We start from the raw sequence: 14,891 nt of genomic DNA on the forward strand, positions 1-14,891 counted from the left end.
GTGTTTCTCTCACGTCAAAGCTCCTGCCAACTCTGTGCGGACGTGCCGGTGTGTGCATGTAAATCTGTGTACAAGAAGACAAGGAAGACATTGAGAGATGATACAAAGAATTTTGAATGAAGCTGTCTGACACTTCACAGTCTCAGTTTACCTTCCTTCATGTCTGATGTGCATCTTTCTGTTTAACAGGGCGCGCGCACAAGCACACACACACACACACACACACGCACGCACACTGCTCATACACTTTTATTGGTCCCAAAACTTTTCCCTCTGAATTTATTCACTCAGAATAGAACCCAAACCCAATCCTAACCTGAACTCTAAATTCAAGGCCAAAAATCAGTGTGTTAGAGGAAAGTACTTTAGCCTACAGTTGAACAGGCTGTCCCCAATTAAGTGGTACTGAGGCTGATTTGAGTCCCCGAGGGTGGTTTAATGAGGTAAGTGATGGGAACTTTCTTTGAGGAAAAGCACTATATAAATTCAGTCTATTTACCAAAGTGCTTTACAAATTTGGCCTCATTCACACACACACACACACACACACACACACACACACACACACACACACACACACACACACACACACCGATGGTGGAAGCTGCCATGCGGGGCAACGACCTACTCATCAAGAGCAATTAGGTGTTCAGTATCAGTGTCTGGGGGGGAGGATCGACCTGCATCGCTTTGGTTGACTCAATGGCAACTCTACCTATGAGTCGTGCAAACACTTCACACAAACAGACAGCGTGAAAACACAGACTGAGAACGCTGGTAGAATGTCAGAGCTCCCTGGAGTTTCAATCCCAAAACAGCGCGGGACACGGTGCTTTCTGGGGTGCTGACGTCCCTGTTTGTCTTCTTCAGCAATTTATTCAACAAACTATCGAACTGCCAGACGCTACCAACTCACACTTACCCTCACCTATTGATGCTCTACCACAGACGGTTGCGAGCGTGTTCATTCAGAGCAGTTTGTTGCAGATGTGATTGTACTTGTTTCAGATAAGCCAGGATGATGTAATGTAATGTAATTTACCTTGCAGACAATGAAGTGTCTTTATAAAAATGTCGTTCCTGCAGCAGGTCTAGATGATTACTTGTAACGAACAATAAACAGAACAGCATGTATGTTTGGGCTCCTTTAAGTTTTTTTTAATCATTATTTTGTTGCAGACTGACATTCGTGTCATGCAGACAAATGAAAATCAACAAACATAAGTAAGTACCGATTTGGGATTTTGATGATGTTTCGTTCGATTGTCATGAAGATAACATGGTCACGTTTCATGTGACGGGGCAAACCGCTTGAGTTTAATTTCAAAACAGTAAGTATTTTAGGTATTTTGCAACCATATTTTATTCCATTGTTCTGGAATGCTTTGCCTTCAGGCTGCCAGCCCGAGGTTTGGTGCTCTGGAGCCCCTGGGCCTCAGGGTGTATCTGAGAAACAACAATCTCTCATTGTATCATGTAGTTGAAGGATTATACTGAGGGTTTTTAAAATCTATTATTCATTGACGGATTTCTGTAACATTTTTGGCAGTTGACATTAAGACTGAGATTTGAAAATGAAACTGAATGAAATTATTAATGAGTTCTGAACCTCGCTTTAAGAAATGCTTCAACTTCTGCATGGAAAAGTATCCAAATGTGTGAAAATTTCATCATTTAATTTGAGAAAACTTTAATCATTGAGGAAAAATAATTCCTGATGTAAATAATAATTAAGTAAATAATCAAACAGTTAAGTTTTTCCAGTGATTAGTTAAACCTACCTAAAAGCCTGGCCTTAAACTCTTCACAATCATTCAAGTGGATGTTTAAATACTTGGTTGAGACAAACCCTGAATCTGTTCAAATGTCATGCTGGTAATGTACCTCTGTTAGCCATAGCTGTCTCGATGATGTCCAGTGTCGGGTCGTCTTCACACAGGTCGTACGGCATGTTCCCATCAGAGTTGACCGCTAGCAGATCTGCACCGCTGAGGGAAGATGATTAAATGATTAACTTGTCATGACATCTGTGTAACGGAACAAAGAAATTCCCCAAAAAAGAAAAAGGAGCTATACATTTATCAACAGGTGGCACGGTGGTGTAGTGGTCAGCACTGTTGCCTCACAGCAAGAAGGTTCCAGGTTCGAGCCCTGGCTCAGGCACTGTGTGGAGTCTGCATGTTCTCCCTGTTCCTGTGTGGGTTCTCTCTGGTACTCCAGCTTCCTCCCACAGTCCAAAGACATCAAGAGGGGACGAGGCTGATTGATACTCTAAATTGACTGTAGGTGTGACTGTGAGTGTGAATGGTTGTCTGTCTCTATGTGTTGGCCCTGTGATGGACTGGTGACCTGTCCAGGGTGAACCCCGCCTCTCATCTGGAGGCTGCTGGGATAGACTCCAGCCCCCCCCCCCCCATTTGCATTTATTCACCAGAGCATGATGTCAGTTTATAGAAGCTTTTAACATAATAAAGCATATTTTATTAGTTCAGTGTCTCTCTTAGGCCCTGGACTGACTTTTATTACACATAAAAACAACAAATTCTCTTAAAAAGGTGATGGTCAATCAATTTATATTAACAAATGTTTTAATAAATCAACCTTTTAGAGAGTTGGAGCAATTTTTTAGATCTATCCTCAGCAGAAGAAATATTCATGAGAAAGAGCCTAACATTTTGACCAAATGTCAACAGTTGGAGTACCGAGCACCAACACTAATTAGATTTGTTCAGTTTTTATCTTAATCAGTGCTGTAATGAGTATGTTGTCATGTCCAGCGTGTCAGCATATGGCAGCAGGTTTGTGTGTGTGTGTGAGTGTGTGTTGTAACTCTACAGCATCCTCACTTGTCTGCATCTGCTGTGTACATGTATAGGAAGTGGTTCAACTCGTCTAATTAAATGCCAATTAATATGCCCGTTACATGTGATCCCATATGATCCCATATGGCCTGTATGTGTAAACACGTGTATGTGTTGGTTAACAAGTTTACTTCGTGCATTAAAAATTGAGTGCCACCTGGGTCGGTATTAGTGAATTACTCATTATTCATAAATAGCAATTTTCATTATCTTATGATAGCATTAAAGAGATGGCTAATAACCATTCCACTCTTGAATCGCAAGACAATTACATTATTCCTTAATTGGCTTACGAAAAATAGAGGACATGAACATTTGACCAAATTCCCTTTAAATGTGACATTTACAGTGCAATATGGCGTCATTCCCTGTTTTTTCTGCCTTTAAGGAACCTTATAATACATTTCACATAAAAAGCGTAATAATTCATTCTGACAATAGCAGAGATATATTCTACAGAGGGTAGACAAACGTGCTTACTGTGCAATGAGTATCTTGACGAGTCCTGCGTGGCCACACGTAGCAGCGGCGTGCAGCGGCGTCCACAGCTCATTGTCCTGAGCATTGACATTGGCTCCTCGTTCCAGCAGGATCTTCACCATCTCCTCATAGTTATCTATACAACACTGCAAGGACAAAAGGGTAGAGGCAGAGTGAGCAAGGGTTTTGTGTGGGTGTGTGTTTGGGGGGGTTCAATATTGCTCCAGTCATAGTAATGGACTTGCTGGTGTGATATCTCCATGTCCTGAACAATAGAGGAAGGATGAGAAAAAGTACAAAGCAACGGGGAGTGAAAATGAGGCAGAGGGAGAGGAGGGAGTGTACGAGAGAAAAAAAAGGGAGACAACACAGTGGAAACTTAGCAGGATGTCTGTGGCTGAACTGGTTCAATCAAAACAGCAAGTTGTGTGAGAACTCAGGTATCATCGCGTTTTGGTTTGGTATCATCTGTTTGGAGAGGAATCAAAGATGAGCTATTATTGTTTTGTGTCTGATGTAGCAGGTCGAGTATTTTGCTGTGTGCTGTGCTGCACCGAGACTGAAGGCTACTTAATAATAGCAGGAAAAAGATATCGTCACAACAGAAAAATATGAAGAGGAACTCTACAAACAAGTCAGACTCACTTTAATGGTGTCTGGCAAATGTGTGGATCTGTCCCGCCAGCAGCTTGATACTCCCCTAAGTCATTTTTAATGGAGCAAAACTATAATACTTGTACTTTAACAGTGCAGTACTCTTGCATATTTATACCGCATTAATCCTTTATATTGTATAGCTCTTTATTTATACTGCATTTAAAACACATCTATGGAAACATTTTCTCAAGAGTTGTTTACACTGTATTGTATAAGCTAAGACCCATTTGAAGTATTAGATATTTTCGCTATCCTCTTTTTCATTTATGTATTATGTAAAATGTATTTTTAACCTGAGCAAATTTCCCCTCCATCAAGTATTTCTGATTTTGAAAACTGCAAACACATGAAGCCACAATTGTCCTGACATCACACCCATTGTGTGGGTTGTTCCCTCGATCCAAGAGACAAAACATGAAAAGTACCCATCGTCACTGAAATCCCTCCACAAACAAAGTCAGTAGTTTCCCTGCTGAACTGGGTGTGATCGTATACAGTGGGCAGGAATTAGAATTTTTCCATCCAACCGTCCCCTGATCCAGCTGCTGTCAGCAGCAGCAGTTTTCTCCATCAGAGCTAAGCTGTGTGTGAGGGCCGTGCATCACAAAAACAAAGAGAACTGAGAAGAGACAGTGAGGAGCAGACGTTAAGTATTATTTTGTATGAGCTCGTCGCGGTTGATAAAAACGTGTTCCGGCACATCCAGAGCCTTTGTCATTATTTGTGCTGGTAAAGTTGTAGGTGTGGATCTGTGTCATGATCTGGTAGAAGTACATCTATGAAAGCAGGTAAACCCTAAAAGTATCTTTTTACTCCCAGAATCGACTGCATCTTTATCCAAAACAACACCTTCTTTTTTTTGTGTCAGAACTCACCAGGTTGCTGTCATTTTTCTACCCAACGTTTTGAAATGAAAATGAGACATCTGTGGTCATTCAATGGCTCTTTAATCCTATCAGTAAATCTACGGACTGAATGTATTCTTTTGAAGAATTCATCATTAACAGGAAAAGGAAAACACAATAGAAAGGTTTAAAACGTATAAAATAACCAAATAAATAGGACTCATCTGTAAACTGCTTATACTGCCCAAGGTTGAGGGTTTTTCAGATTTTATGGAGTCAGGGACCAAGATCGAGTGCAGATGACCGAGAGAGGTTTTACTTTAAGGCTGGCAGGGATTTATGTGCACCAAAAGATGACATCTAGACTATTAAATCACCTCACGGTCAAATCCTCATCCCGAAACAGCGCCTGCCCTAGGATCTTACATGCTGGAATACACGTCAGCCTGAATATATACCAACTTCCAGTAGAAAGGACAATAAATGCAGCAACATTGATATGTAACACCCTAATATTATCATTAAGCTGCAGGCTGCACCTAAAACAAACTAACAAAAGTGCTATTTTTATTGTTTTTGGCGAAAAAAGAGAGGGACCAACTTAAGTGGACAACAGTCAGGCTTACCTCTTGCCAAATGAATTGCTTGCCATCATAAAGAAGAAGAAATAAAAAGAGGCAACAAGTTCTGGGAATGTATCCATCCAGCCAGGCACCTGCACCAAACATGAGTAGCAAGAAGCAAACACTAACTGTGCTTACAACAGAATAACAGCAGAAAAACAAAGTAGTCAGACATGTCTGCAAATATTGCCTGTTACCATTTTTCACATGTTATTGGCTTTGAGAGTATTTCAGGGTATAAGTACTTATAGGTACAGGTGTTGTAAAGGGAGAGTAGTGAGATAATTTAGTAAAACTTCATAATTGAAACCCTGCCTTCCTTAAAATGAAATAAAACATTTGTAGGGTTCTAAAAACTATGAGACAATACTGATGTAAAGAGAGAATAAGAGTTTTGTAGTTTTGAAGGCTTTGCTGATATGGAAGCTCTGACAGAGAAGTGTGGGGGAGTGCATAAATTAATATACAACAACATGAGAGGAAATGAAATGACTGCACAGATGCAAAGGGTAGATAGCAGGAACGCAGATAAGAGGTGACAAGTGCATGCAAAACAAACAACAACAAAAAAACAAAACCTAAGCTGAATGGAAACACACAATGGGCTCACACAAAACTCCTGTGACAAATATTCTCTTCTATATTAAGAGCGATAGGTGATTTTTGTACACCGAGTCTAAAACAGCCACATTACAATCCTGACATGTTTACAATACGCAGGCAAACACAAGCATCTTTAGTCTGCCGGTAGAATTATAAAACCATCAGCCATAAAATTATAACGGCTGAGAGGTGAATACTGATCGTCTCACTGCAATGGCACCTGTTATTGATTGGGCGTGTTTTGGTTTTGCCATGTTTCCATGTTAAAAATCGAATGTGCACATTATTTGTAGGAGTACTAGTAGTAACAGTAGAGGTAGTAGTAGTGGGTAGAAGAAGTAGTAGTAGTTGTAGTAGTAGTAGTGCTGTGAACGCTATCGTAGTAACGCTCACATTTCATCTGGAAACCTGAATTTATTCGTTTTCCAGTTTTCAATTAATTTGAATTAATCGAAGGGCCGAGTTTGACTTACTTTCCTCCTCGAGCACGGGTGTTCACCAAGAGGTACGAGGAGCGCTCAGTAGTGTCCATGTGCAGCGAGCACCATGGGTAATCAATGTGTCTCTGCAGGGCTATGGCTACTATGTCAATATCTTCATGGGGAATAAAGTACTGCTTTAGATTTTCAATATTGGTTTTCATCATATGGCATGAATCTCATCTTTTCCTGATGTTAAAGGCTGTGTTACAGTAAAGTGATGTAATCTTCTGATCTTACCAGACATTTCTAGCTTTTCCAACATTCCCTTCCCAGTCTTTTCTTATTTTCCTCCCATCTGCTGAGGGGATTCCCTTTCAGTTAATGTGTGCATTCTTGAAAAACCGCACATTAACCCTCCATAGGCCTTAAACCCATCTCTTTATCTTTAAATTGATTCTGGCTGTTATCAGGTTGTACCTGCCTCCATTATGCAGTCCCAACCATGTTTTTAATTTACTCTTTCTGACAGCACAGATACTGAGAGGAAATATACGGAGAAGGAGAGGAGGGCTTAAGACGATATGGTGGGGAATATACATTATGCATCTGAATCTTGTCCTGAACAGTTTTGAGGTGGTGGAGGTTAAAATGCACATGATGTAGTCAGAGCAAGGAGGGAAATATGTTTCGATATTTGTCTATTTATTGATGCAAATCTTGTGAGGACAAAAAAAACCCCACATTTCCTTTTAACAACCTAAAGTGAAGGTCGAGCGAGTTTACAGGAAATACTCTGAGACGCTCAAATGAGGAACCCGAGAGACGGGCTGAGGGAGGAAGGCCGAGGCATCTATGACCTTCTTTCCGGGGAATCACAAGCAGAAGTAGCACTTAGTGCAGGCTGTCTATTTGCGTAGACTACCTAAGAAACCAGTGATGTAAAGGAGTAGAGAAAATCAATTCAGAAGATGGAAGACCATGAGTCACACTTTGTTTTGCTGCGTATGTGTGTACACACATATTCTAGGACATTAAATTGACAAATTGTACATCTTGTTACATGGAGTTAGTAATTCAGAGAGAACGTTATGGATTTCATTTTCTCCCCGAGTCTGGTAATTGGCAAGCTTGAAGACATAATTTAAGAAAAATGAGCAGGCCCATAAAACAACAAGACTCTCAGGAGACGCGCAAGCTTGTCAAAGACATCGGATACACTGATGGATTAACTCCCATCTACAGCTCCAGGCTGTAGCGGTGGCATGATGGTTGCCTTCAAAAGAATCAGAGAGAATGCAACCTACACACTAGCATCTAGGCTAATCTCCGTCCTCACCCACTTCTGAATAAACCCACATACTTCACCCACATGCTAGCTGGCAGCTAAGCTAATCTCTTTAATTCAGGAAAAACACACATTTGCACCCATAAACTACCGAGACTTGTTTCATGGAGTTCTTGTACACCGCCTCAAACCCTCTTGCTTGGTGAAAATTCTTCACACCGTGATGGGAGTGTGACAACGGTGCAGTTTACTCCCGTCCGGCTGGAAAACAGCAGCAACAGACTCGCTGGTATCAGTCAGCAGGCTGAGAGAGCTGAGCTTTGGGTTGAAGATCAAAAAGAAAAGGAAATAAAGCTGAGACTCTGAATGGCCACTCAGAGGTCTGAAGTTGGATCAGGTCAAGTGCCAGGACGGCTGCTGGGGCCAGAGCCGGTGCCAAAAGTGAATACTGAGGTGAGCGCGGAAAGACAGTACACCAGTGTGAAGTAGTCACACAGTCTGGATTTTGACTCCAAGAGTCTTCACAGATCTCACGTAGCTGCAGTGTTAACTAAACCACTTTGAAGTAGCAATGCATTGAGCCTTGCCTCATCTACCGGATCGAAGAACGTATTTGGCTAAAGCCGCTGGTAAACAACATTGTTTCTTGTACATTGATTTATTTCTGGCAGCCAGCAGAAATTATTTCATTGTTGAGCTGTAAGCAGCGAACTGATTCACTCATTCCCTTTCTCACTTTCTCAATCAACTCGTGTGTGATTAAGCTTGTAGAACTGCTCGCACACATGATTCAAGTGTGAGGAACAGTAAATCAGTAGAGGTTCGCAACCATGTGCACAAAAGCAGTCCCGCTCATTAAAGCCACCCCTGCACTGCTGACTGAAAACAATGATTTGTTTACCTTTGACATAAACCGTAACAAAATGCATAACAAGCAGGTGAGCGCACATGATGCTGCAGAGATGTGCACCACGTGACATTATGTATCGTACATCTCATGCTGGCGAACCTCCTCACTGTCACCTGAATCAATGCTGCAATGCACAATTAAGGAGAAAAACAAGGGAAAAGGCAATGGCTGACATACGTGTGAAATATAAATATGTAATACAGTTATGAGTCGGAGTAGCAGACAGTTTTAACCTTCTCGTGCAGGCTTCAATATTTACCACGACATTAATTTCGGGTCATACGACTTTAGAGCCTTAGGCTGAAGAAGAAAAGCTGAAATAGAAGCAAATCAAACAGACAGGACTGGATAGTGAATTAAGACTGAAGAGTGTCGGAGTAAAGAAAGACGACTGGTTCACGACTGAGACTTAAAGAGAAAGGAAATGAACCCAGGCTGATGATTTCTGAACTCAGGAACATAAACGTGAATGGTAGAGGTTGTTCCTCTTTCATACATCTCTATTCTTCATGTACTGTCTCACCATGAAACTCTAGCTCCATTTATCTTCATTTCTTCAGTGCAAGTGCTTAGAGACACTGAATACCTATTCCACTCCATTACATTATATTCATGACATTACATGATTCATTTTCAGGGATGTTGAGCTGAGCGTGGTGAGGAGATGCTGGCAGGTCAGATTTTAAAAGGCTGAGCTAATAAAAAGTTGGATGAAAAGTCGACGGCACAACCACAAAGGAACGTCATCTCACATCTCCACATGATCAAATCTTTCAGATGATTTTTACAGCACAAGTAAAGAGCTTGTCTTGGCTGTCTCCCTATGAATAGTTGAGGGGTTAAATCACTGAAATAAATGTTTTAAATGTGACTCCAGTAGTCTCCTGACAGCCCAAATGCTCTCTGACCACAGCAGGCTCGCGGCCAGATCGTAGCTGTGACTCACCCCCGTACAGGACAGCATGAGGCAAGTGGATTAGGAGGAATCCACTGGCAAGGATACGGTCTCCCACTATGCTAGACAGCATCACCAGAATCACGGTGTTTTCGACAAAGAATGCAAGTGTCTGCACTGATGGGAGACTTATCTTTAAAGGTGCTGAGAGAACTGAGAAATATCTAGTCAGACGTTTGAAGGTAGAACACAGAACCAATCACAGCAACGTGAATGGGGATAGTAGTCCCGTCCTGCAAGGGATTCATGTTGTTGCACTCGTATTCGAAAAATGGCAGACCTCACAATGAAGATTGAAAAGAGGGAACCTGAAAACAAATTTATAAACCCTACCGACATTCACTCCACACTGCAGGAAGGTGTGGAGGTGTGACGAAATGAGGCTGTTTGATCATCAGACAAGCAGTTTGCTGGCCCAAGTGGAGTTATCAATGATCTCCATTTAGCCAACACATCATCCCAATATGACGCCAGCCAACAAATCATAGAAAACTGTTTGTCTCTCTCAGACCTGATATGATTTTTTTTTTTTTGTGTGTGACTGATGGTGAAGTTCAAGGTGGGAGTCTGGAGGATGAACGTATTGTGTCAACGAATCCAACCACGAATATAACTGTACAAATGTCTGAGCGTGTATATTGTGGCATTCAAGCTGTGCAAGACATCAGTTGAAGAAAGGCTCTTATCAGCGAGGTGACACTGACTCTGGATAGGTATGACATCTCATTTAGAGAAACGTCACCTCCACGCTCCATCCATTCATCTCGCCCCGTGCTACGAGGTAAGGATCGAGGTGTGTGTGTGTGTGTGTGTGTGTGTGTGTGTGTGTGTGTGTGTGTGTGTGAGATAAATCAAAAGTTCAAGTGTCTTTCATATATATTATATATAGTTCTCTATTTGTGTGTGTGTGTGTGTGTGTGTGTGTGTGTGTGTGTGTGTGTGTGTGTGTGTGTGTGTGTGTATGTGTGGTCAGAGCAGAAGTGAAAAGGTCTCATCTTTAAGACGCATGTGCAGGCTGACAGATCCAAATAGCAGATTATGGGGTACACACTCACTCACATTCAGCGCTAAAAGGTCAATCTGATCTTTTGGCAGCCCCCCCCCCCCCTCCCCCGAGCTAAAACACCAGCCGCAATGGTGGTGAGTGATGGACTTCAATTTTCTCTTCTCCTGTTCATTTTGCTGGCTCTCAGCAGGAGCCTGAATATCAGGCTCTGAGCAGAGAAAAATAGAGGCGCCAGAGCGAAAAGAGCCGAGAACCACAGGACATAAACTCTCAAAGGTATAGAACAACTGTAGAGGGAGATAAATGGGGGGAGAGGGGGTGAGAAGGATAAGAGGCAGAGCAGAAACGGATATTTTAGATGAGCATCATATTCATTGGAAATATTTTAAGATGAAAGGCCATTCTTCTTCCTTCACTCGTCTTTTTATTTTACAGTAAAATGTTGCTCAACTTAAAGCGTGCTGCCTTTTACATGTTCTCCTTCTCTGCAAAGACAGATGCCGCCCAGACATTTCCCATTTATTCTCAGTTACCTTTGAAATTTAAATTCAATCTAATAAAAATGTTTATTTGTTATGCTAAGTGTCTCCCACCTGCAGCGGCTTTGTGTCGTCCACTAGAGTAGTCAACCGAAATACAAAAGTCCCTCAAGGTATCCCTTAAATCTCAATTCAGCTCAGAGATCAGATTGCATTGGGAACGTTTTGATGGTTTCACTCTCTGTTTAGTTTACCTGAGTTTAAACGAATGTTCTTAAACAAGCCTCTTAGATCACATTTAAGTTTCACAAAAGGTTTTGGCTGGCAGGTTCTGGCCAGACTTTGAAAATGTGTATCTGTATATACAAGGGGCGCATACAGCCTTTAACAGGGGGTGTAACAAGAGACACACTCAGTAACCAGTGTAAATGGGGCTATGAGGCCTGAAATACACCGGTACTGTCCAGAAGGGCGGAGAGGGTCTCTTTGAGCTGCAACCCTGGTTCTGTTTGTAGGAGTGGTAAAGTACTGATATTTCAATAATATGATAATTGAAACCCTGGTGCCTAATACTGATATCTATATCCCAACAGATGGGGGTCTAAATAGATTTGACAGTTGCCATTTTGTAGGAGCATTTTGATAAGTTATCTATTTCATCTGTGTGTCTATGTACAGCGGGCCTTTAAGCTAAGACTGTATACTGGACATGGACACTGGGCCATCAAACTGGACATTACTAATATCCCAGTAATCAAATTCTTAAAAAAAAAGAAAGACAACAAATGCAGTATATGAAAACGTAAGTCCTGCTTTTTTAGGGGTATTTCTTCTATAGATACTTGGGTATCATGATATATCGTGGATGTAATATATCGATTATCGCAGAATTAACGTATCGTGATACACAAATATCGCAAGCCAAATATCATGGTAATATCTCCAGTTACACTGCGATCCCCACCCTTCATAAATGGGCTGGTTCTACGGAGTTTTCATTTTAAATGCCCGGAGGGCCGTATTATCATGTAATGAGGAAGAAAAATAGACCTGTCGTGAATAAGAGCTCCATGGCACACTTACACTCACGTTAGGCATCATGTACGAACCTGGTGTATTTCAGCCTTGATATATAGTGACAGGAACTGGCTGTAATGTAGTCCCGAACAAAAAAAGATTTCAAATGAAGTTCGGTTGCATTGTGATTAAACCAAATGAGACATAAATGTGAGATGTGATGATCCATAATTACACAGACAACTGCATTTTTTTGGGGGGGGGGGGTATTGATATATGCAGATAAAGCAGACACTGGGGGAATCAAGTGTGGATGAGGTGGAAGCTTTGATTATAATGTCAGTAATGACTGTAATTAGCTAGAGAAAATAAGTCTTTTCCTTTCTATCAATTTCCTTCATCAGAAGTGACTAATTTCCTCGATACTGAACTAATTTCCTCACAACAGCACACAACTCCAACACAACATTCCGTTTAAATTCTGCCCCTGCAAAAGCTCATCACAACAGGAAATGATTCAATCATATTCCAACAATGACAGAGATGTGAAAAGCAATACCGCGCTAAAAGAAGAAGTCATGATGTTTTACTGCTTAACAGAAGATCCCCAGAAGCAAACAAAGAGACGTGGAGGGCCGAACAACAGCAGATCAAACTCAGAATGCAAATATAAAAATCCATCCCTTGCCTGGAATATCTGCTCTCATCCTGAAACTGTGTCATAGCAATGAAATAGAAAATTAGATATTTTGTTTTCTCATTTATTCAGCAGAGAAAACAACGTTAACAAAAGTGGAGAGGTCAGGCGGAGTGAAGCGGAGGGAAAGCCGGCGATTAATCCCACCTGATGCAGTGCAGTGAGACCGTCTTCGTTGCAGAGGTCTGGACTCACATTGTTCTTCAGCAGGTAGCGAACTGGTAAAGGGGAAAAAAACAAACACATTAATGAGGCTTCTATTTAAACACAACACACACGACTGGCTTGAATAACTTTAATTTTAACAAATGAAAGCAGATTGAGGGGTCCCACTTCACCTCAAGCTTCAAATGCACAAATTAAAACTATTTTGTGGCTGAGACTTGAATAAAAAGCAGTTTGCTGTCACCAGTTGCAAATTAGGAGGAGTTGTTTGTACAGCTGCTGATTTAGAATTAATATTTCACAAGGAAGAATACGATGTGCAGTTTGCACCAAACCAATAACACTGAGGATAAAACCATGATATGATTCCACGCCATCCCTCATGATTGCGCTCTCTGCCTCTGAGTGCGTCTCAACTTCACCTTTAGTTACCCTGTGACTTCACCGATCAATCCTCCATCCATTAATCAATCAGACATCCATCAGGCATCATGATGCATCCCTGCAGGAACTTTAATTTCTCAAATTAGTAGCCCTGCCAGGTTGTTGACCTTGTATATATGGATAAAAGGTAAGTGTGTGTGTGTGTGTGTGTGTGTGTGTGTGTGTGGGGGGGGGGGGGGGGGGTGTAGAGGGGGATGATGTAATGATGCTTGGGATTATAGTGTTTGTCTGCCTCCTCATCCAAAAAGATAAACCCTGCAGCTGAACACAAATACACAAAAACGTCAACAATCCCAGTCTGCCAGTCAGGACAACTGTCTAAACCTGCTGAGCAGGAAGTGGGTTTGGCATGTCCTGTACACGTCACTATTGTGCCCTCTTTTTTGGCAGGGTTGCCATCTGCTTTTATTTCACTGGAGAGAGAGAGCGAGAGAGAGAGAGGAGACAGAAGGATTGGAGGAGAGGGAGGGATTGGAGGAGAGGGAGGGAGGGGAGGGAGGGAGGGAACGGATAAATCAGGTTAAAATGCTGACAACTGAAAGGATGATAGTATCACAGCTGTCCCTGAGACTGACAGAAAAATAGGCACGTACACATGAACCCGATACACCACCAGACGGTCATACACACAGTAACACACACCTGTCTGACTATCATCCACACACTTAACTATCCATTGATATGGCTCTTTATTTCTGCTAACCGCTGCTCGGGGCTCTCCGTCATGCCAAGTTCCACACAGTTTTTAAAATGCAAGCGCATTTTGTACGACTGACTTAGTGGAATTGATGGAAAGCAGCTACTGTGAGCCCAGAGGGGGGCCTCGAAAATGGATTATTTAGTATCAACTGAATCAACTTGTATAAATCCTGTTAAGGAGTTTTCTTTTCCAGCTGTGTTTGAGCTGAGGTAGCAGAAGTCATCCATTATATTAAAGTCCGTCCTAAATGTCTCCAACAAGCCATTTGTCTCATGCACATACAAACCCACATCAAACAAGGGGAAATCACACATTAACAACAAAAAGGACAAACAAGAGTCATTTTTAGAGGCTTTCACAAAATTACCATACGACAATTACCAGATAAAATTCGAGAGACATCAGCTTACACAGGGGAGAAAAGAGAGGAAAAATTAACGTTAAACACTAATAAAACAGGATTTTGTCTCCTAATCATTGCAAACACCGCTGCAAGCTAATTTGCAGCTTTTGTCAGTTACTTAAAAAAAAAAAAAAGATCTGTCAATTAGTGTGTTGATGATTTTACAGAGCAATATCAGACAGCTAACAGAGCTCCAGAGAAATCAGCCATGTTTAGAGTGCAGGAGCACTGCCACGCTTATTATCATTATTGATGGACCAATTATTTTCTTTAATGCTGCATGCTTTCAGGTTTTTAATGATAAAATGTTGTCCTAACAACAAAATGATCACCGTACAG

General features: G+C 41.5%; 1 protein-coding gene across 3 annotated transcripts in view; it reads right to left on the bottom strand.

Moving 5' to 3' along the window:
- Positions 1-14,891, bottom strand: part of ppp1r16b (protein phosphatase 1, regulatory subunit 16B) — an 80,912-nt gene that overhangs the window by 15,523 nt on the left and 50,498 nt on the right. For all 3 annotated transcript variants that reach the window (XM_086199844.1, XM_086199842.1, XM_086199843.1), the window contains 3 exons: positions 12,988-13,058; positions 3,342-3,487; positions 1,885-1,988 (listed from right to left, as the gene is read on the bottom strand). In XM_086199844.1, the coding sequence (XP_086055970.1) occupies positions 1,885-1,988; positions 3,342-3,487; positions 12,988-13,058 (321 nt within the window). The remainder of the gene's footprint in view (positions 1-1,884; positions 1,989-3,341; positions 3,488-12,987; positions 13,059-14,891) is intronic.

This window comes from Aulostomus chinensis, chromosome 3 (genome assembly GCF_037954235.1).
Source record: "Aulostomus chinensis isolate RoL2024-O1b breed Wild chromosome 3, RoL_Achi_v1.0, whole genome shotgun sequence".
NCBI classification, from domain to species: domain Eukaryota; kingdom Metazoa; phylum Chordata; class Actinopteri; order Syngnathiformes; family Aulostomidae; genus Aulostomus; species Aulostomus chinensis.